Below are 21,798 nucleotides of genomic sequence, written 5' to 3'. Positions count from 1 at the left end.
ATGTTTTCTATTTCATGCTACCATGCATTCAATCACATTTTTATTATAAATGAAATTTCCCTGTTTAGGTTGAAACTCGGTAACAAGGTAACCGTGTAAGCGAGGGTAAAGGACACCATCCACAAATTTGGCTGTTAGCGCTCCCATCCAAAAAAAAAAAATCGATTTTTGATCTTGCGATTATATGAAACTTTTATGGAATTATTCTTTGTGGAACATAATTAGTGTAATACCGTACCTACTAGATGGAATTGCCAGATTCCTCGAGTGGTCAGTGAGAGAACTTTTAACCTCGCCTTCACAGTTTCATAGGTTGTTTGAGTTTTTTTTTTTTTTTTTTTTTTACTTTAAGGGTTGTTTTCCTGGTCCTATAAAACGGAAACCTTACGCACTACAGTGACTACAGAGCCAACAAGATCTGTTTGTCGTATACTTCTTCTTTCTTCTTCTTTGTCTACATCTTTTCTTACTTCTATGTGGGGTCGATGTTTCTGGTCAGCTGTCTCCATCTACCTCTGTCCCACACCTCATCACCGGTTAATCCCTTTGTCGTATACAGGCATATGTATTTAGAGTATCACATAGCATATTCCGTGTCGATTGTCAAATCTACATAATTGAAGCTCTTAAAAAATGAGAAAGTCTTCAGTTTCTTCCTGAAAGCCCTTGATATCTTCAGTCTTTCATATGTGTAATGGGAACTTGCTGTATAGTCTTAGGGCCGCATATTTGAGAGCTATAGAACCTTCAGTAGACATACTAACTAGCTCCAATAACTTAAACCCACCAGTAATTATTTCCGTGTCGACACGATTCGTTGGCTGCACGATGTGTAGTATTTCTTTCTTTTCTTTAAAGGCTGCTTATCTGGTCCTGTGCAGCAAGGGAACCCTACTCTCTACAGGACCTCTACGGTTGTTTTATGATGTTCATTCCAAGTTCTCGATCTTGGTTCATTCGGGAACATTTAACATTTCACAGTGCGTATTATTCGCTTACTGTTTTATCATCACTGTCAAACCACTCTCAAAATAAGCCTGAATATCTTCAATTATTCGGATGTCTAGTGGGAGCCTATTATAATCTCTAGGTTCTGATAGTTTGAAACCATCTGTAATTATTCTCGAGTCAGGACTATTTGTTGGTTGCTCAATATGTAGCAATTCTCTTAGATATTGTGGACGTCTGGTTCTTATAACTTTGTACGTTATTGCACATATCTTAAACTATATTCTTGTTTTAATAGGCACCCAGTGTAATTCAATTATAATAGGAGCAGTCCTTTCTTGAGGTTGTACACTTTTTATCAATCTTGCTCCTCTGTTTATAATGTTTTGTAATCTGTCAAGTTGCAATTGAGTAGATTATAGTAGATGGAGTAGCAGTAGTCAATCCTGGTATTAACAGCTTATCATAAATTCCTTGATAGAATATTCTTCAAGAAATTTATTGACAAACAATGTTTCCAAGGTGATACATGATTTATTTGAGCATTGAGACTAATTGCAGTCCTAGGTATTTTGTATATTGGATTTTTTGATAACCTTAATGGTTATCTAGTAAACAAGATTATTTTTCGTATGAAATTTAATCAATTTTCAGTTTATGTTTATTCATGGGATATTCATATTTAACTTTGGTAAGTTCTCGCCTTATTTGATTTACCTTTTGTCTTAATTTTTGTACCTAGCAAGTTTTAAATTTTATGTTTGACTAGTCTTTTTTATTCACGAAATAAAGTTAAAGTTGTGTGTAATTGTTCCCGTTATCTTCGGTATTGTTTTAACTAACCCCTTGTTTCAGCATTTAACTTTTAACATCCTGTGTAGATGACCTTTTAAAAGCATATTAATTTTTAAATGAATACACATGTTAAAGTGATCATCGTTTTTTACTAAAACATTTTTTATTATTTTACTTTTATAAAATATCAAATATTAATTCAATCATAATGTAAATTTCTGTTCCTTATATAAACCATTAAAATATTCACATGTTCCAACTATTGTTCGAATGGATTTTTGAGTTAAAGAAACTCTGCGTTCGGGATGGTTGTTTTTAAACACACAATGGAAGTGACCTTTACCTTGACATTTTCTGTGCTGCTGAAGTGAACGGTTCTCATTTTAAAGTTAAGCCCTCGGCCAGATTTTAGAACTGGCCCCCTATTACTCTTCTTTCTCGCTGTCATCCCTGCATTAAATGGGCGCCCGGAAGTGTGTGTGTGTTTGTGTGGTCGGTTTCCCGATGCCCCCTCTCCAAATGCCTTTTATTGATGGCAACCTCTTTATTGTTATTATTATTATTACTTGCTAAGCTAAAACCCTAGTTTGAAAAGCAAGATGCTATATACCCAGGGGATCCAACAGGGAAAATAGTCCAGCGAGGAAAGGAAAAAAAAAAGGAAAAAGAAAATATTTTAAGAATAGTAACATTAAAATATTAATATTTCCTATATAAACAATAAAAACTTTAACAAAACAAGAGGAAGAGAAATGAGTTAGAATAGTGTGCCAGAGTGTACCCTCAAGCAAGAGAACTCTAACCCAAGACAGTGGAAGACCATGGTACAGAGGCTATGGCACTACCCAAGACTAGAGAACAATGGTTTGATTTTGGAAGCACCTTCTTCTTATTACAATGTTGCATTATCGTCTTCACATTTAATCAATTCAACACACTCAATTGGGGTGTACTATCAAGTGCCAGGTGTAGCGCCTGAACGGAGGTGCAAGTACTGGCAAATTCAAAATACAAAAATATCTGGACCCAAAACAGCGTGATGGTTGACAAACCGTGTCATCGTAGGTTTCTGCTCTTTTAGTGCAAGAGTGTTAGCTTTCCAATTCCTATGGTCAAGATCCTAGATGCCTGTTGCAGGGAGATATTCCAGGGAGTTAACATACAGTATATAGCAAATAAACCAACCGAACTTTGATTTATATATGAAATTTAAAATAATAATAATAATAATTTGCCACACCCTGATATTGCTTGCTGATTTCAGTGCACACACAACCCATCGGATTCAAACTGCTGACAGAATTGATATACAGTCGTAATAGATTTTTTTTTTTTTTAATTAAGATCAGGTTTTCTTCTTGGAACATGTAGATCTAGGTCATCAATGGAAATATCTATCTTTCTCTACCATATCCCTAATAATCCAGTGTAAATGGCACAACATTGGGCAATTTATATTCTAGTAATTATTGCCAAATATTTCTATTCCATTTTATAAAAAGTGAAGCAAATTGGGATGAATGTAACGTTTCTAATAAAAAAAAAAAAAAAAAAAAAAGCAAATTTTAGTATTTTCAATACTACATTTCCCTCCTCTCACTATGCGACTTATTAACCAACTTTGGATTTAACCTCTTCTAAAAATTTCTGTAAGTTCTACCAAATTTCTGTTTTAAAGAATTCATACCCGCCATACATGTTGACCTCCAACAGCTATCTATCATCTAGATTACAATATTTCCCCGAACCTTTTTCTTTAAATGTTAAATACCAACCTTCAATTGGATCACCTCCTTTGGATGATTCAAAACCACTCTAACCATATCAATTCCATTCTGGATAGACTCTAAATGGTTTCACAGGGAAGTTCAGTGAAGAATCAGCACAGTTCTAGTTTGAACAAAAGGAAGCTGGGATTTGGGACCCTGGTTGCTTCAGTGGTCTGAAACAGCATTGGACACACCACTCATTGTCCAACATCAATTCGTTGTGTATTACAGCCAACTCCTCCTGTTGGCACGGGCCTTCCCCTTGGTCGGCCCGTTGGAGCGACATCAATTCACTCCAGTGTTAGTTGAATGAGTTGGACTTTGCAGGGGTTTTTGAGACGCCCACCTCAGGGAGAAGACCTTTTCTCACATGAATCAGCGGAGGTGGTGGCCTCGCACCAGAATATATCAACGTCTTAAGGTGCATGGACATGAGGCAGTCTTCATCAGTCCATCAACATTCCAAAATAGAACATTACAGAAAATATTCGTTCTAATAGATAGCCACTTCATAATGTAATGAGAAAGAATATAATTGCAGTATTACATATCTGCAAGTAAGGAGGGACGGGGTCAATGTTGTTTTGCTGCTAGCCTTAGCATCAGCAGAGCTGCCATAAATGAAACAGGAATAGAGGTATATACAGTAGTTTTCATCATCCTTTAAGGATTTATTTTCAACAGAGACTGGTGATGGCGATTCCATTCAGCCATTGACAGACATGTCAATAACAAAAATTGTTAGTCTGTCCAGGTACTTATCCATGCTTACCATGGAGCTACAGGAAGTATTGGCCATAGATAGATATGAAAGAAAGGAAGCAGAAACAGAAGTTTAGCTAAATTTGCAGCTAGGGGGCTAGGGGACACTAAAATATCCCCCTATAGGGGGTAATAGTGGATACATTAGTTGACTTTTGTCCTTCACCTCATTCGATCACATCAGCTAAGCATTCATGTTTTAAAAGCAATAAAAAGGAATTTTAAGTTGCAAAAGTTATAATTTGCAATCAGTAAGGAGTATACAGACAGAAAGAGTAAGTGAGAGGTATCAAATCCTAATTTAATACCTCTTAGTATCATGTTACGGGTTGGATCATAAATTCTAGGCCAAAGGCAATCAAGAGTACTTTTCAAAAAGATGCATGTTCAATAATCTTTTATGATCTACACTTACCAATCTTATTATAATAGGACAGATTTTTGTGTTCATGGTTTTACACAATTTATTCAAAGGATTTTTATCATGACTGTCATTCAGTGGTGTCATGACTCCCTATAGTGTTTTATTAATTAGACAATATTCATACAATCTTGCTTCTTTCTTTAAAGAATAATAGTCTTGCATTTCGCTATGCAGAAAACTTTTACTTTGAACAAGTTTACTTAAACCAACTATGGGAAAAAGTAAAAAAAAAATCCCAAAGGTAAGGTATTTATTGAAATAAAAGATATATAAATTTTATCAAGAGGGAAGACATTTGGATAAAAAACTGTTATCCAGTTGAAATTCAACAAGGTTTTTGTACCAAACCAGGGATTATGGTTTTCTCAGGAACTTGTACAAAAAATTGAGAAAATCATTATTGAAATACAAATAAAAAGCTAATATTCAGAATAAAGGCAAAGGCTGTCCTTCCAAGAATGCATGTCCCATGAACCTTTTCCTGGGATTGGCATATACAGTATGTTATTCTGTCAAACATGTCCCTGTATCGCTACTTATAAGATGAAAAGTCTTAATTTATCCAGTAAAATACTTCTAAAAGGAGCCAGTAACAGGACATGCACTGTTATAAAACAGCCTAATTCATACTGAGTATATATAAATCTAAAATACAGTAAGCCTATACTCTTGGCAAACACCACCCTACATAAACTGTAAAGTAAAAATATTACATATATTTAACCACTACACTCCAAAAACAATTACAGTTTAATAAGCTATTTGATTTTTCTCTTGGGTTAAAAGAGAAACAAAATAAAATTCTTTCTATCATTACAAAAAGGTTAACAAACCTTAAATGTAACTTTCATTAACAAAACTGAATTTAGACTATGAATCGAAATAAAACAAATTTCATACTGCTTTGTAAAGGTTAAAAACAAGATCAATGCTCTATAATCTACATAAAAAGCATACTAATTATCATAGAAGTTTACTTCTACTGACTTCCAATCAAAAACTTATATCTAGCATATCAAAAATCATGTGACATTACTACACAAAATTCAAAGATTAACGTACACCTGACAAACTACAGTAGTTCATCAACTGGTTCTAAAAAAGAAAAAAATCCAAAGTACTGCACCTTATAAATCATGTGCAGTATCCTACCAAACACTAATTGGCCACAGGTACTAAGATTCTTTTTTTCATACTTTTTAACAATTCAATAAAATGTCTACAGTATAACCACATTTCATTGGAAAATTAGGCTTATAATTATTCTGATCCCACAATCATTAGCATTATAGATAACATAAAATTCAAATGAGGTGGAGACCAAGGCTGACTTCATCTCTAATATCCTGGAAATATAAGTTCCCTGCCAAATTTAATACAATTGTAGATACCAAAATAAACAAACAAAGCTTTCTTGGTGCTGTAGATCAACTACATAATATATAAAGCAATCACTTGGGAATAATCACTGTAAATGATTACTAATTATGGTCAAACTTGTGTTCATTGGTAAAAGAAATGATTTACCTAGTTTGTATTAAGCTGCAAAAATTAATGACAATACCTACAAGACTACCATCATGACAATTCTTCAATAATTAACCTTGTTTTCTGTCCACATTAAGGCACTAAAATGTACAATATCAATCCTAGAAACATAATTTTACCATCAGGAAAAAATCAAGGCAACAACTTCTTCAAAGATGGAAGACAACCAAAGAAATGGAAAGGGTAAAAAAGAAAGAAGTATCTAGAAAAATTATATCATCAGTAAGGAATATAAAGTTAAATATTACAGTATCCTCATAATGAAGAAAACTATGGAACATTTATACATGAGGTATTTGAAATTATCGAACACCTCAACATATGAGAGTTACAAGATTTTTGCAATGCTTTCAAAACTGGCCTTTAAAAACTCCAACATGATTTTCAAATTTAAAAACAAAACATAAATGTCACAGAAGAAAATCCATTCCAAAACTCCAGGACATAACGTTGAAACACTTTAAAAACTGTGAAACGTATCCAGTGCCTCATTACCGTACAGTACTTACGAGACACAAAATACTTAAATAACCAAAGCGCAAGTATCAATCGTACCCCTGCTACCGACTTACTGAACATTAGAGGCAGTGATGTCAAAGGCACTAATGGATGGAAAACTTTTACACATTTCCCTAACCACATCTCATTGTAGCTGTAACCAATACATTAACAATTTAAATATACTATTTGATGTTAATGGTGCTGTCTACAAAAAAATAGGCACCCAATTACATTAAACATTACAAATTATCAACTAAAAAAGGCTTACATATGGTAGTGTAATTTCCCATAAGAGGGCTGCATAGTCTTCTTTAACATGTCTGCAATTAATACGAACTGTGCTCCAACACATTTGAAGAATAAATTTCTATAGTTGAAAACACCTATTTGAATGTTTACGATAATGCCACAAACACCTACTTAAGAAGGGTAAGTGCTAGATATTTGTAAATTGTCAGGTCTGTTTCTAGTAACTGAAACAATATTAACATTTTCTGGTACTATGCACAAAAGTCATCTGTGTTGCAACGAACATCTATCTTGAGTTTCCCATAGAGATGACAATCTATGGAATTAAAAGCAATACTGTATATAAAAATAATTAATTACTCATCTATACATCATATTTTATTGTACCAACTTTTAAGAGCACTAAAAAAAACTGGACCATAAAGATGGTATTGTACAGCAAACTGTATTTCTGAAATAAGCCAGGCTTTGCTCTTATATGTTAGTTAATATAGTCCTTATATGAAACTAAAATTGTCTTTGTCATAATAATCAACATATTCATACAATATGCACAGCTATTCTATATTCTAATCCTATGTTTCTCCTTGGAGCACTGCCAAAACTAATTTAAAAAGGATATGCCCCAATAAATTAAAGATAAAAATCAAATGCAATTACTCATTCTTAAAAAATTCCCATCTAGCATAAAATTTGCAAAAATATTGCAATTTCAAAAATAGTCATTACATCATAATAGTCAACAATGGAAGTAAATAATATTAACATAAAGTACAGTAAAACAAGAGGCCTTCCTGTAAATCTGTATGTAAGTAAATATTATTGTTATTATGGCTTCGTTTATTAAGAAATAAAATTTCTCATCTGATCTAACAGCACATAATATATACCTAAGTCTTATCTTTTTCTACTTATAATACTGTATAAAGTATGTTTCTTCCAACACAGCAGAAACATCTAAAAAGATTTAAGGGTAAGCACATCACCTCAAATATTTTAATATACCATATAAAAATATGAGTACAGTATAAGAAATAATTTTTTTTAATTTATAGCATCTTAAAATTTAAATAGAATAACAAGGAGAAAATGTTGGTCTACCCAACATCTACTGAAGCTTCACCTAGCAATACATCTGGACATTGAAGCTGTCATTCCATAACATTGAAGTATTTGAACAAGATAGTGATACAATACCTTAAAATGTTTGTTTCCATGTCCATGAATTCATACACAAGTTATGAATGCATAATTTGTTCTCATCATTTATTTATTTCCTTATTGCCTTTCCTCACTGGGCTATTTTTCCCTGTTGGAGCCCTTGGGCTTATAGCATCTTGCTTTTCCAATAAGGGTTGTAGCTTGGTGGCTAGTAATAATCATAATAATAATAATAATAATAATAATAATAATAATAATCGATATATTAATTTGGTCTACATTTCAATGGAAAAATTGGCTAGTTAAGAATATGGACGTTGAGAGTAATATGGTTTGGAATGCTCTAGCTTTTAGATACAATTTATGGAATCTGGGACATATGAAACATAGCTAGGAACAAGGCAGCCATTTAGCAGTAATCTAGCCATATAATATTAGCTCTCGTCTTTCAAAATGTCAATGTCAGTAACTAATTTGTCATAAGCCTTAATTTTTACCTCTGTAGTGATATCAGCAGACAAATGTTATTTTGTCACTTATTTAGTAAACAATTATATAAAAAAATAAAAATAGGAAATACATTTTTTCAAATGATGGATTTCTGAATACTGTATTTATAGTTATAATAATAGAATCCAATGTATCAAAAGTACATTGTGCTTACCCTTCTTATATATATAAAATCTTAAGTGTACAGGAAATGACCTCTCAACTTCTTGAGATTTCTATCTAACAATTGCATCCTTTCAATCTCATGAAATCATACTATGTACTTCTTACAAGTTAAAAAGCCAAAATTCATAGTACATACATCCTTCGGTGATAAATTTGTGAGATTTATAACTAACAATTGCATACCTAAAATATGGTAAGAATAAACTCTTAATCTCGTGAAATTAAACTACTACTTAGTTAAAAACAAAAAATCATGGTATTATGTACTCATAATTAGCAAATTCAACTCCTTAGATAACAATACTACAACAATTAATTCCAAAGCACCAAATATTCTACAAAAGCTTTGAAGCCTAAAAGGCAGGAAAACTTAACAGGAAGACTCGTAAGTTTCTTAAGAGCAAAAACACTTGACTCATGGTCCCTTTAGTAAGGCACAACATTGTATTAGGCTCTTGTCAATAAGGCACATTATTTCTCAGCTTCTTCTTCAACAGTCGATTTATCGGCATTCAATGCTGCTTCTTTCTTCTCAGTTTTTGGAGATTCAGATCTATTCTTCCCCTTTTTGGCATCTTTCTTAGCCTTATCACCAGCTTTTTTTGTCTCCTTCTTGGCTTTGACAGTAGTTTTCTTGACTACTTTCTTGTCCTTTTCTGTTTCTTTTCTAGCTCTAGTATTTCTCTTCTCTCCTTTCTTAGCATTTCCTGATGAACCTTCCTTTTTAACTTCAACCAAGTAGATTTCTTGTGTAGCCTTCTTGGACGTTCCCTCTGCTTTAGACTCAGGTCCTGCTAAATGCTTTTCAATGTGTTTCTGCAGGGCAGGTTTATGGTTCGTGCGATAGTTGCAAATATCGCAAACAAAGTTACGCTCTCCTGTATGTTGTCTCTGATGTAAGTATAGCTGTGACTGATATGAGAAAACTTTGTCACATACATCACACTTAGGGAGCTTATGGGGTCCAACAGTGAATGGTTTATTATTACGAAGTACCATCCCCTCCAATTCAGAATCTGGGTGCGTCTGTAAACAGTGGATAATGATGTTGGCACGTGCCCATTCTCTATGACCACACTCATTACAAGAAAATGGCAATGCTTCTTGGTGAGCCTTCTTCTTATGCTGCTTCATGTGATAATTATCTTGGAAGCTCTCGCTGCACACGTCACACTTGAATTCACGCTGTGGGAAAGTTAATTCAACATGCTGCACTGTACCGTCTATACCAACAGTGCGAAGAAGAATCTTAGGGTTCTCGGCTTTTGGGTGTTTGCGGTGAACATGGTCACGCACTGTCATTTTGCTTGTAGCTCTGAATTCACACATGCTGCATCCAAACGGTTTAACGCCAGTATGTGACCGCATGTGTACCTTGTATTTCCATGTGTCATGGAATATCATAAAACAATTAGGGCATGTGATTATCATACGCCGAGATGAGGGAGTTTTCTTTGAAGTTGTCACAATGAGATGGACTTTTGACCCATCCCCATTCTCCAGAGATGCTATGTGTGCATTTGGATGCTTTTCCTTGATATGATCAATCAAATCTGATTTGTGTGTTGCTCGAAGGCCACACGCAGCACATTCAAACCGCTTTCTAAGGATGTTTCGTCTTTTCTTAGCGCTAGATGATGTAGTGTCTGAGGAATTATTGCTTTCAAAGCTTCCATTATGAGATTCAGCTGCATTAGGAGCATCAGGGGCATCAGGATCATCAGGATTGCTAGGAGTTTCTTCAGCAGACACACTTTTGTCTTCAGTCTTCTTTTTCTTGGGTACATACTTTTTCTTTGGTTCAGTTGAATGCACAATAAGATGAATACTAGTCATATGACGTTGCATATGTTCACGGTAACTGGTGGTAAAATTGCAAACGTCGCAAACGTAAGGTTTCTCACCCGTGTGACAGCGGACATGACGTTCAAGTGAATACTTACTTGTGTAAATCCTGTCGCATATGGCACATATAAAGCGCAACTTGCTGCTGGGATCTCTTCCCAGAGCCACTCCATCTTCCATTATGACCTTCCTTGGAGTTTGCTTTGTTATGAGTTCATCCAGATCCAACTGAGCTGCTTCAAACGTGGTAGATTCATTGCGTTCTTTCTTGGAAACGTGCATTTTTATAATGTGATTCTTCAGTTTCTCTGGATCGCAACAGTTATATGAGCACACTCGACATTCATAAACTTGATCTTCATGTTCCATGAGCATGTGTTTCCTTTGAAAATATCTGTTTGGAAACAATTGATCACATACCTTGCATTTGAATGGCTTCTTAGGCACCTAGAATGAGAAAATAAAATATATAAATTAGTTTGTTTACAATCAGTTTAACAATAGGGACATATGTTGATGGGAAAACTAACAAAATCTTTTACAATAGTTTTATTTCTTTTACCCATTGCCATAGCTCAGGAACTTTTGGCTTTAGTTCTGAATCACACCATACGAAAACTATAAATGAAGTAACACCTAATATTCCTTGATACCCCAGGTGTTACAATAAGGAAATTTAGCCCTCCATTTGGGCCTCCTGATCATACTTTAAAGAAATTAACAGTAAACTGGCTGTCCCTGATGTGTCATACTGAGCCGCATATAAAATATCAAGCAGACTAGAATTACATTTTTAGTGATTTTTGCATTTATTCACAGTTGTATAGAAATGATGAGCCTGTTATTCTTCTAAAAGAAAGTTTTCTCAATATAACTGATAAGTACTCTTTCTATGGTGTTCAGCTACTATATCGATGAGAAAAGTTGAATTACGGATTGTGAAAGTACTTGTTTGAAGACACAAGGTTATCATTTTTAGATGTGGAATAAATCTGATTGGACGTGGAATATTCATACCCAGTTAAGAACTGTGGCTTGCATTTAAAGCTTCAGCTGAAAACATTAATGAATTTATTGATCTTAGAACTTATGCAAAGAAGCACAGGGACAATCGGTAACAAGGTATGAGTGGGGGATACAGTTTCAATATGAAGTATACATCAAGAGGCGAGGCACCAAGATGGACGCATGGCAAGCAAAAAAGGCTAAAATGTGGGTGCAAGGAGGCCAAAGGATTGCTACAAATACTTGAAAGTACTTTCTACAATGCTCTCAATGAGGTGGACTGATGGCACTAATCTCAAATGAGCGAGTTGAAAATGTCTCTTTCTATTTAGCATGGCACTTCCCCCAATTTTGGGGGGTAGCCGACATAAAAACATAAAGGGAACTTTTCTTCTTTTTGCTCCTCCCGGCCTGACAAGGGACTCAGCTGAGTTTGGTTGGTACTGCTAGGAAACCACAGCCATCCTATCCCCCGTTATCCACCATAATGAAGCTTCATATGCTGAATCCCCTACTGCTGCTGCTACCTCAGTGGTCAAAAAGGCGACAGGAGGAAGCAGCTTGCCATTCACTCCTATTTCTAGCACGTTCTTTTGCCTTTCTCACATCTATCCTCCTATCACCTAGAGCTTTCTTCATTCCATCCATCCACCCAAACTTCGGCTCTCCTCCTGTATTCTCCCATCAACTCTTCCATTCATCACCTTCTTCAGCAGACAACTATTTTCCAAACTCTACATGGCCATACCACCTCAACACATTCATATCCACGCTAGCTGCTAATTTATTTCTTACACCCATGGTCACCCTCACTACTTCATTCCTAACCCTATCTAACAGACAAACAGCCATACTCCTCAGACACTTCACCTCAAACACATTTAATTTCTGTTTCTCTATCACTTTCATTCCAATCCATACCATACAGTTAGTACAATCCTTTTCTCATACAAAACACTCTTAACATTCATTCCTAACCCTTTATTCTTTACCACCCCCTTCAATGGCCCCAACACTTTACATCCTTCATTTACTCTCTGATGTACATCTGTTTCCACTCAACCAATTGTAGCAACAACAAACCCCAAGTACTTAAACTGATTCAACATAACATTAAATCTAGCATCACTCTCCCTTCTTATGTATCTCATAACCTTACTCTTACCCACAATAACTCAACTTCCTTCTCTTACACACCCTACCAAATTCTGTCCCTAATCGACCCAGTTTCTCCTCCAAGTCTGCAACCAATACAGTATCATCTGCAAACAAATAATTCACCTCCCACACATGATCACTTATCTATCAATCTTCATTTATAAAAGACTATAAAACACCCCTAGAATAACTGAAAAATTGAATTTTCGTAAAAAAATTATTAATAATACTTTAATGGATAATTACACTAGACCAAATTCTCTAAAACCTCCCAAATTTTTCCCAAATTGACAACTCCGCTACCTCCTATTCTGCCCCCCCAACCCCCATTTGGCCACCAACATTTGAATTCAGTTGTGTGGAAGGATGGATGGGACTACATATATCATCCAAGTAAATACTATTCATTTTATTATGAAAATTCCATACTTAAAAACAATAGCATAAGATAATTTATCAAGCCCAATTTTCCACATCCAAGAAAATAGGCTTCCAGCAGTGAATTATTCTAAAAGAAAAAAGGTAATCCCACTAAAAGTCTGAAAATTCCAATAGAACCTTCATGATTCTTAACTGTGTGGCTCACCATACTGCTATATCAACCTACCTTTGGTGTAGGTCCTGGGGAGGGTGCCAAAATCCTAGATTCCATTTCACTTGATAAATTGCCGGGTGAAAGACCAGTGCCAAACTTAGGAGAGGCTTTTGGGGAGTCATCCAGTAATGCCACTTCAGAACCCTCATCTGCACCAACATCCGATTCCACGTCATCAGCACCAGCATAACTTGAGTCTGGGACTTCACCTCCAAATTCCTCAGAATTACCAATAATGTTTGGACCAATAAATACTCCTTCTCCTGTAGATACACGTCCTTTAATCCCTTTGGAGGGAGTATCATCCTGATCTAATAAAAGGGCATCAGGAGAGTCAACATTTTCAGAATCTTCATCAACAGTCTCTATTTCACTCTTGGCTATAAGCTGTCCTTCCTTTTTAGGAGTCAGAAGATTCTCTTTCTTCAATGGTTGTGGGGACTCCTCTATAGCAGCTCTCCCCCTCTTTTTGGCTGGGGACTTCTCTTTGTTATTATTGTTGTTGTTATTGTTGTTATTGATGGCAGCAGCATCCTTTACATTATTATTTTCAGATGCTTTTTTCGGAGTCTGCATTTCCTTGGATTTCTTTGTGGGGGATTGTTTATCATGCTCCTCCTCATGCCGTCTCTTCTGTGAAGATTTTGTCATGGGTTTCAGGAACCCATCAATCTTCAACTGTTTCTTAGGTGTGACATCCTTCCTTTTCTCTCTTGGACCCATTTTTATTTTTCTTACACACCCACAGCTGAAAAAAAAAAAAACAGGTATGAGTAAAAAAACTAAATATGGTTAAAAGTAAGTGCATACACAAATTTTATTTTCTTCAAATCATGAAAAATTTGGAGGTAATTTGTATTTTCCTTAACTATGCAAACCTGAGTCCAATACATAGGAGAACTAGAGGGGCACTCAGTAGAGTGCAGACCTCCGCAGAGGTAGCTTTATTTCTCAATTTTGACCTTTGACTTTGACATGTATTGATTGGCTTAGATTTTCATACACTGAAATATGAACCAAGTTTGAAGTCTCTGTGACAACAATGTCCAATTTTATGGCTGATTTTGTAAATTTGACATTTTGCTTGACTGTGACATTGACCGTGACCATCCAAAATTTAATTATTTCCAGCTTTTTAAATAACAGTTAATCCATGCAAGTTTCATTACTCTACAATTAAAATTGTAGCCAAGAAGTGACTCACATACAAACAAACAAACACACACAGGGGAAAACATAACCTCCTTCCAACTTCGATGGCGGAGGTAACAACAACAGACTGGTAGTTCAACCGGCCGCCACTGTCTCATTAACAAACCATTATGATAGCAACTGAGACTTTCTAGGAGGTTGGTATTGACAAGAAAGTATGAGTACGGGCCCTAGGTTTGTATAGTTAGGGAAAAATACAAACTATCTAAAAATTCGTCATTTGTTCCCAAACGTAGACAAACCCTCGCCCCTTACGTAGAAGACTCATTCTCAGGCAAAAGGTCACCTTTCCAAATGGCTGGAAAACTTAACTCAGATACTCAGAACTTATGCAGCTTGGATGCTGAAAGAGAGAAGAATCCCACCACCATACGTATCATGACTTAAAAATACCAGAAGGTCCACGGACCTGGCTTCAAAGGTTGTTCCGAGCCGAACACCTGCGTGTTGTAGGCCTGGCAAAATGGGATGAATTAGCTTGAACCACAATGTAAATCTGGTTACGTAACACCTCTTGTATGGAGAGTGGGGAAAAGACACTTCTGCACCCCAGTACAGTGTAGCCACAACCTGAAAGGGATTGTCTGCATCAGAATCAAGTCAGCTAGCAAGATCTTTGAAGCTGTTACCCAAGAGAGGGGAAGACTAAAGGGAAAAGAAAGGCCAGCCAATTTTTCCTTTCATCTAAGAATCACACTGAACACTTACACTTGAACCAATATTACTGATTCTGCAAAAGGAGCCAATGTAGCTATGACACCTGCAGTGCAGACAACGCCTTAAACCACACTAATCAGGAGCAGTTTTTTAAAACGAACAGAAGGGAGTTAATGGATCTTTTCTTAGAATCATTATTGAATTTCTACGTACTGTAATACATTACAAAGAGTAGTTGCTGATGAGCAACATGGTGATTACAGGAATATGATACTATATCTGGTGTTCCTCAGAATTAATGTTCTTGGACTATTACTCTTATTCATACTATATACACTAGTATTCTCCCTTAGAAAACAAGCTTGTTGCATATGCAGATGCTACCTTCTTTGCATAAACTCCATTTCCTGAATGTGGACTATTGCTTGCTGAATCTCTTAAAATTAACGCAATGTGAAAATTAGGGTTGATGAAGCTGAACCCTAACAAAACTCAAAAGTATGATTTAAAGTATGTCAAGGACATCCGTATACAGTATTTCCTTTATCTATATGCAACTTATTTAAAATTCTAGGCGTGATTCTCGATTACATATTTACTTTAGAGAATCCAATCTAGTCTTGTTCCTCTTTCATATAAAACACTACGGTGTGCCAAGAAGGGAGTTACAGTGCTGGAAGATTAAGAGCTAGCAACACTGCGCTTAAATCCAGAAATACTGTACTTGTGTGGCAATGCCGATAGGTATTAGAACATAGCTCAGAGGGCATGTGTCGCGACAGTTAAGCCCATCCCTTTCTTTAAATGCACCCCCCCTGAGCACTAAAGGTGGGGAAGGAGAGAGGAGGTCTATTCTCCTGAGGAAGTTGGTAATCCGTACCTACCAACTCAGGCCTATCTTTCACTCCAATCCCATTGGATTCGTAGGTTTGTAGAATCCCTGTTAATACAGTACAGAAAGGATCAGCTGCCACAAGTGGGAACTAAGGCTACAACTTTGACCGGGGCCAAAGAAGTCGAAAGTTCAGGTGCTCAAGTAAGAAGCCTCCCTTGAGGAAGGGACATGCCACTTCACTGAGTTTTTATCCCTTCTGGAAGGAGGAACTTTGTCTCTCTGAAGGTTATTAGCCCTTCTAAATGTGCCAGTTCTCATGGAGGTTGCTCTAATAAATTCTAGCAGTTTCATCCAGAATGAGGTAAATCCCAAACAGTTCACTCGGTGTCGGAGAAACATCTCCACCAAGTCTGCTAGAGTTTAACCACTGGTCTACGAGACATGGAGGGCAGATGCATTGGCATTGATCCCTAGAGTGAACATTCTTGTGAACACTAGTAGGCCTGAGCCTTGCACCCTGTACTGGCAAATAAATTCTCGAAGGATGACTCAGTACATCCTTGGAGGATAACCTCCAGTTATAACCAGTGGTCAAACTCACAGAATGTCAAGTTAACAGAAGGCGACAAAGAAGCAGGACATGTCACCTCGCATGGAGGATTAGGACCGTCCGAGGATAGGACCCTACAGGTTTGTTCTTATCCCCTGCTTTTGTGGCATCCTCCTCCCGGCAAGATGAGTGAAAGGGATGCTCTTCCCAGTGGAAACAATCCAGATTCAACTTGCCTTTACGCCAGTGCCATTGACTTCACTCCCAGGAACGCAATCAGGCATGCTATAATTCATACTGTAACTCGAGGAAACGGGAGACAGATTGTACAAGCAACCTTTTCAAGTGAAACCTAGCCAAACTTTTCAATTTATTTAATCTGAAACTGGAACAAATGCTCAAGTATTCAATAAAAATTTCACAGTTTCCAAGCTACCTGGTCAGCCAACTATATAGTCAGTAGGGCAGCCAGCCACACCAGGGGACTGTGTCTGTTGCCACACCCTGGAGGGTCAGATGGTTCAATCGGGAAGAACAAGGATCGCCTGACTCTCAAGCAAAATGCCAACTCTCATCTGATGCCCCTGGGCTAGCTTAACAAGTAAACATTTCAAGTCGATCACTTTCAAATCATGCGGTTGCAAGCATATTTCATTGTAAAAGGATGATAAAGACTAGTCCTCCAAATTGTTTGCTATCGTTCATAAACATAAGCACAAGCTGATTCCATCCCGTCAGGAGTAGAGACATAAGACAATAACCTCAATGGGTTATATATCACGAGACAGTTGTGACCTGAGGGCATGACGGGGTAAGGTGGAGACTGCAATGGGTCGGAGGCCAACACCAAGTGAATGTTCCGTAGAGAGAAGAAGTCCGAGATAATAACCCTGAAAGTTTATGTTAAACAAGACTTGTGTGATGTGAGGGAGGGGGGGGGGGGGTGAGGTAGCTACAAGAATTGGTAGGCATCCCTATCTGCAGCAATAACAGGGCAGGATTATGTCTAATGAGAAATTTTATGCCCTGGGGGCACAAGGGTGGCATGCATAGACTCCAACCACATGGCAGGCGTCACCACTTGCGGCAATAACCTGAGGGTTCTGTCTTATGAGCCTCGTTGTATTGCCACAGGTTTCCACCTCCCTGGCGAGGTCTGGCAGTCATATAGGCGAGCACGCATGCGCAACCAACCTATTAACACCAAGGAGTGCTAGTCTGCAAATATGACAAATTCGTATATAATTTGTATTTTTCTTAACTATACAAACCTTAGCTATTTAATATGGGTAATTACTTTCGGCGTAGCTGAAACGACGAGCCATTAGAATTTTAACGAGGGTTTACTACCCCACCGCTAGTTAGCGGGGGTTAGGGAGGGATAGTATACTCCCCCCCCACACACACACCTGTGCTGAGCTTCACTTTGCTTAGAGGTAGGACTTCACGGGGGACAGGGCCGGCGGGCAAATTTGATTAAATAGCTAAGTTTTGTATAGTTAGGAAAAATACAAATTATCTACCAATTTGTCATTTGTTCCATAACTGAAATACAAACCACGCTATTTAATATGGGTGACTCAACCCTTAGGTAGGGTGGTAAGTCCCAGCCTTACTGGCTTTTGGCTTTTTGCCCGGGGACTCAGTATCTGAGTGTGTTGGTACTCAACGATAAGGAGTCCCTGCGCCTCGCTAGCACCTTGCTCTGCAAGGGCTGCGGCCTACATAAGCTGTGTGTGGAGGAATGAAGTGTGACTCGTCCTAGGAGGTTGACCTGAAGTTCTTTAGACGGAACCTAAGGCTAGGACTCTCCCAATACCACCTCGTCAGGGTACGGGGACGTGACAGTAGTAGCTTAATACTAGGAACACAAGGGAACATGGTTTACCTGCAGTGGTTTGAGGTCTGCTGTGCAGAGAACCCAGGATGCTGCTTTCCCCAAGAGAGGGGAGGATGAAGAAAAGAATATGGGCCACACATACTTTTTCATTCATGCAGACTAAAACCGGGTAACATTGCCCTCAACCCTCTGCTACTTGTTCATTAAGGAGCCTGAGGTTTAAACCAGCTGTTGTGCAGCCACCACAGGGCCGATAGAGAACGTATCGAGCCTCCTGTGGGTCACATCTTGCAGGTAGTGGGCTGTGAAGGTCGTCTGACGCTTCCATACCCCTGCTTGTAGAACCTGCGTCACTGAGTAGTTCTTTTTGAAGGCCAGGGACGTAGCTATGCCCCTGACATCATGTGCTCTAGGGCGACGTGACGGAGGAGGGTCGGGATTCAGGGAATGATGGATTACCCTACGAATCCAAGCTGAGATGGTATTCTTGGTGACCCTCCTCTTTGTCCTCCCAGTGCTTACAAACAATGCTTGCACTTGAGAACGAATTGCAGCTGTTCTCTTAAGATACAGCCTCAGACTCCTTACTGGGCACAGTAGGAGATGGTCTGGGTCATCTGTTAAGGAACGAAGACTCGAAATCCGGAAAGAGTCAAACCGAGGGTCTGGGACTCCTGGAATCTGAGTCTTAGCTACAAACTCCCCCCATCCCCTTGAATGGGCGATGTCATACAAGAGGCCATGCAGTTCCCCAACTCGTTTGGGCGAAGCCAACGCAAGTCTTCCAAGTCAGGTGGCGATCTGAAGCCTGGCGTAATGGTTCGAAGGGAGGTCTCTTCAGAGACCTGAGAACTCGAACCACGTTCCATGGAGGAGGTCTCACTTCCGACTGAGGACAGGTAAGTTCATAACTTCGAATGAGTAAGGAAAGTTCCAGCGAAGAAGAAATGTCCACTCCTTTGAGCCTAAAGGCGAGACTTAAGGCTGAGCGATAGCCTTTCAATGCCGAGACTGAAAGGCGCATTTCTTTTCGCAAATACGCGAAGAACTCCGCTATTGCTGGAACAGTGGCATCGAGTGGAGAGATACCCCTTCCACGACACCAACCACAGAAACCTCTCCACTTTGCCTGGTAGACCCCTGCGGATGACCTTCGCAGGTGTCCAGACATCCTTTCCGCAACTTGTTGCGAAAATCCTCTCTCTGCGAGGAGATGCTGGATAGTCTCCAGGCGTGAAGCCGAAGCGAAGCTACGGCTTTGTTTAAGATGTTGGCGTGTGGTTGTTTGAGTAGCTCGCATCATGGAGGGAGTTCTCTCGGGACCTCCGTCAGGAATTGCAGAAGGTCTGGAAACCATTCCGCGTGATGCCATAGCGTAGCTATCAGGGTCATCGAGAGGTTGACCGATGTTTTGGTCTTGTTGAGTACCCTCCTCATCAGACAGAATGGGGGAAAGGCGTAAACGGCGATGTTGTCCCACCGTTGTTGAAAGGCATCTTGCCAAAGTGCCTTGGGGTCCGGGACTGGGGAGCAGTACAGCGGGAGCTTGAAGTTCAACGCAGTAGCGAACAGATCCACAGTCGGGGAACCCCAAAAAGTCAGGACTTTGTTGGCTACTAGACGATCCAAAGACCACTCCGTACTCACTATCTGAGACGTTCTGCTCAGACTGTCGGCGAGCACATTCCTTTTGCCTGGAATGAAGCGAGCCGATAGTGGAATCGAGTGGACTTCGGTCCATCCCAGTATCTCTACTGCAAGATGGAATAGCTGCTCCGAAAAGGTGCCTCCCTGCTTGTTGATGTAAGCCAATACTGTGGTGTTGTCGCTCATCACCACCACAGAGTGACCCGCCAGGTATTGTTGGAACTGTTGAAGGGCCAGGAATACGGCCTTCATTTCTACCAGGTTTATATGGAGGCACTTTTCTGATTCTGACCACAGGCCTGAGGTCCTGTGCTTCAGAACGTGGGCCCCCACCCTTTCTTTTGGGTGTCCGAGAACAGCATCAAATCCGGGGGGAGGACGAGAAGATCCACTCCCTTTCGTAGATTCTCGTCTGTCACCCACCACTGAAGGTCCGTCCGTTCGGCAGGCCCCATAGGGACCATGACGTCCGGGGAATGGTGTCCTTGATTCGACCGAGACTTGAGTCGCCATTGGAGAGATCTCATTCTGAGGCGACCATTGGGAACTAGACAGGCCAAGGATGAGAGGTGACCGAGAAGACGTAACCACGATTGGGCTGAGAGTTCGTCTCGTCTGAAGAAAGGACTTGCGACCCTCCTCAGCCTTGCTATCCTGTCGTCTGATGGGAAGGCTTTGTGGAGATTGGTGTTCAAGATCGTGCCTAGATATACCAGTCTTTGAGTAGGAAGCAGAGAGGACGTCACGAGATTTACCATGATCCCCCAAACCTTGGCAAAGTCCGAGAAGTTTGTCTCGAAGTTTGTCTCGGTGTCAAAGAAGGGTCGACTCCGAGTCTGCTAGGATCAGCCAGTTGTCCAGATAACAGAGGAGACGGATGCCAATCCTGTGAGCCCACGATGATATCAGGGTGAACACTTTGGTGAAAACCTGGGGTGCTGTGGAGACACCAAAACACAGCACCTTGAACTGGTAGATCTTGTTGTCTAGGCTGAATCTTAAGTACTTCCTTGAAGACGGATGGACTGGGATCTTGAAGTACGCGTCCTTCAGATCCAGTGTACACATGCATGAAGTCTTGGGATCCCACTGCGAGTCTGACCGTGTCTGCCGTCTCCATACTGAACGGGGTCTGCTTGACAAACCTGTTCATGGCTGAGAGGTCGATGACTGGTCTCCAGCCTCTAGACGCCTTCCTTACAAGAAAGAGTCGACTGAAGAAGCCGGGGGAGCCGTTGACGACCTCCTGGAGAGCACCCTTCTTCAACATGGTCTCGAGTTCTGCCCGAAGGGCTTGCCCCCTTGCCGATCCCATGGCAAGGGAGCTCAACGACACTGGATCTGCTGTCAGGGGAGGTAGAGATGTTGTGAACGGGACGCGATAACCTTGACTGATTACAGAAATCGTACAGGCATCGGCCCCGAGTTGCTGCCACCTGATCGCGCAACTTTGTAGGCATCCCCCCACTGGTGGACATGAGGGGAGACTGCCAATCCTAGCGTTTGCGGCCTAGGCCACTCCCTCTAGGATTTTTCCCTCCCCCGGAGGACTTCTTGCCTTTCCTGTCCTTGACAGGAAAGGGCTTCGACACCGTTGCCTTTGCTGCCACTGCCGGTTTCGT

At 39.3% G+C, this 21,798-nt stretch overlaps 1 protein-coding gene across 1 annotated transcript in view; it reads right to left on the bottom strand.

Annotated features, from left to right (window-relative positions):
- Positions 1-4,933: 4,933 nt before the first annotated feature.
- Positions 4,934-21,798, bottom strand: part of LOC137623069 (zinc finger protein 470-like) — a 31,995-nt gene continuing 15,130 nt past the window's right edge. The window contains exons 2-3 of the mRNA XM_068353711.1: positions 13,448-14,183; positions 4,934-11,124 (exon numbers count right to left, since the gene is read on the bottom strand). Coding sequence (XP_068209812.1) covers positions 9,304-11,124; positions 13,448-14,183 — 2,557 coding nt within the window. The 3' untranslated portion in view covers positions 4,934-9,303. The remainder of the gene's footprint in view (positions 11,125-13,447; positions 14,184-21,798) is intronic.

This window comes from Palaemon carinicauda, chromosome 30 (assembly GCF_036898095.1).
Source record: "Palaemon carinicauda isolate YSFRI2023 chromosome 30, ASM3689809v2, whole genome shotgun sequence".
Lineage (NCBI taxonomy): Eukaryota > Metazoa > Arthropoda > Malacostraca > Decapoda > Palaemonidae > Palaemon > Palaemon carinicauda.
The sequence above is the reverse complement of the archived record's forward strand: the minus strand, read 5'-3'. Positions and strand labels throughout refer to the sequence as shown.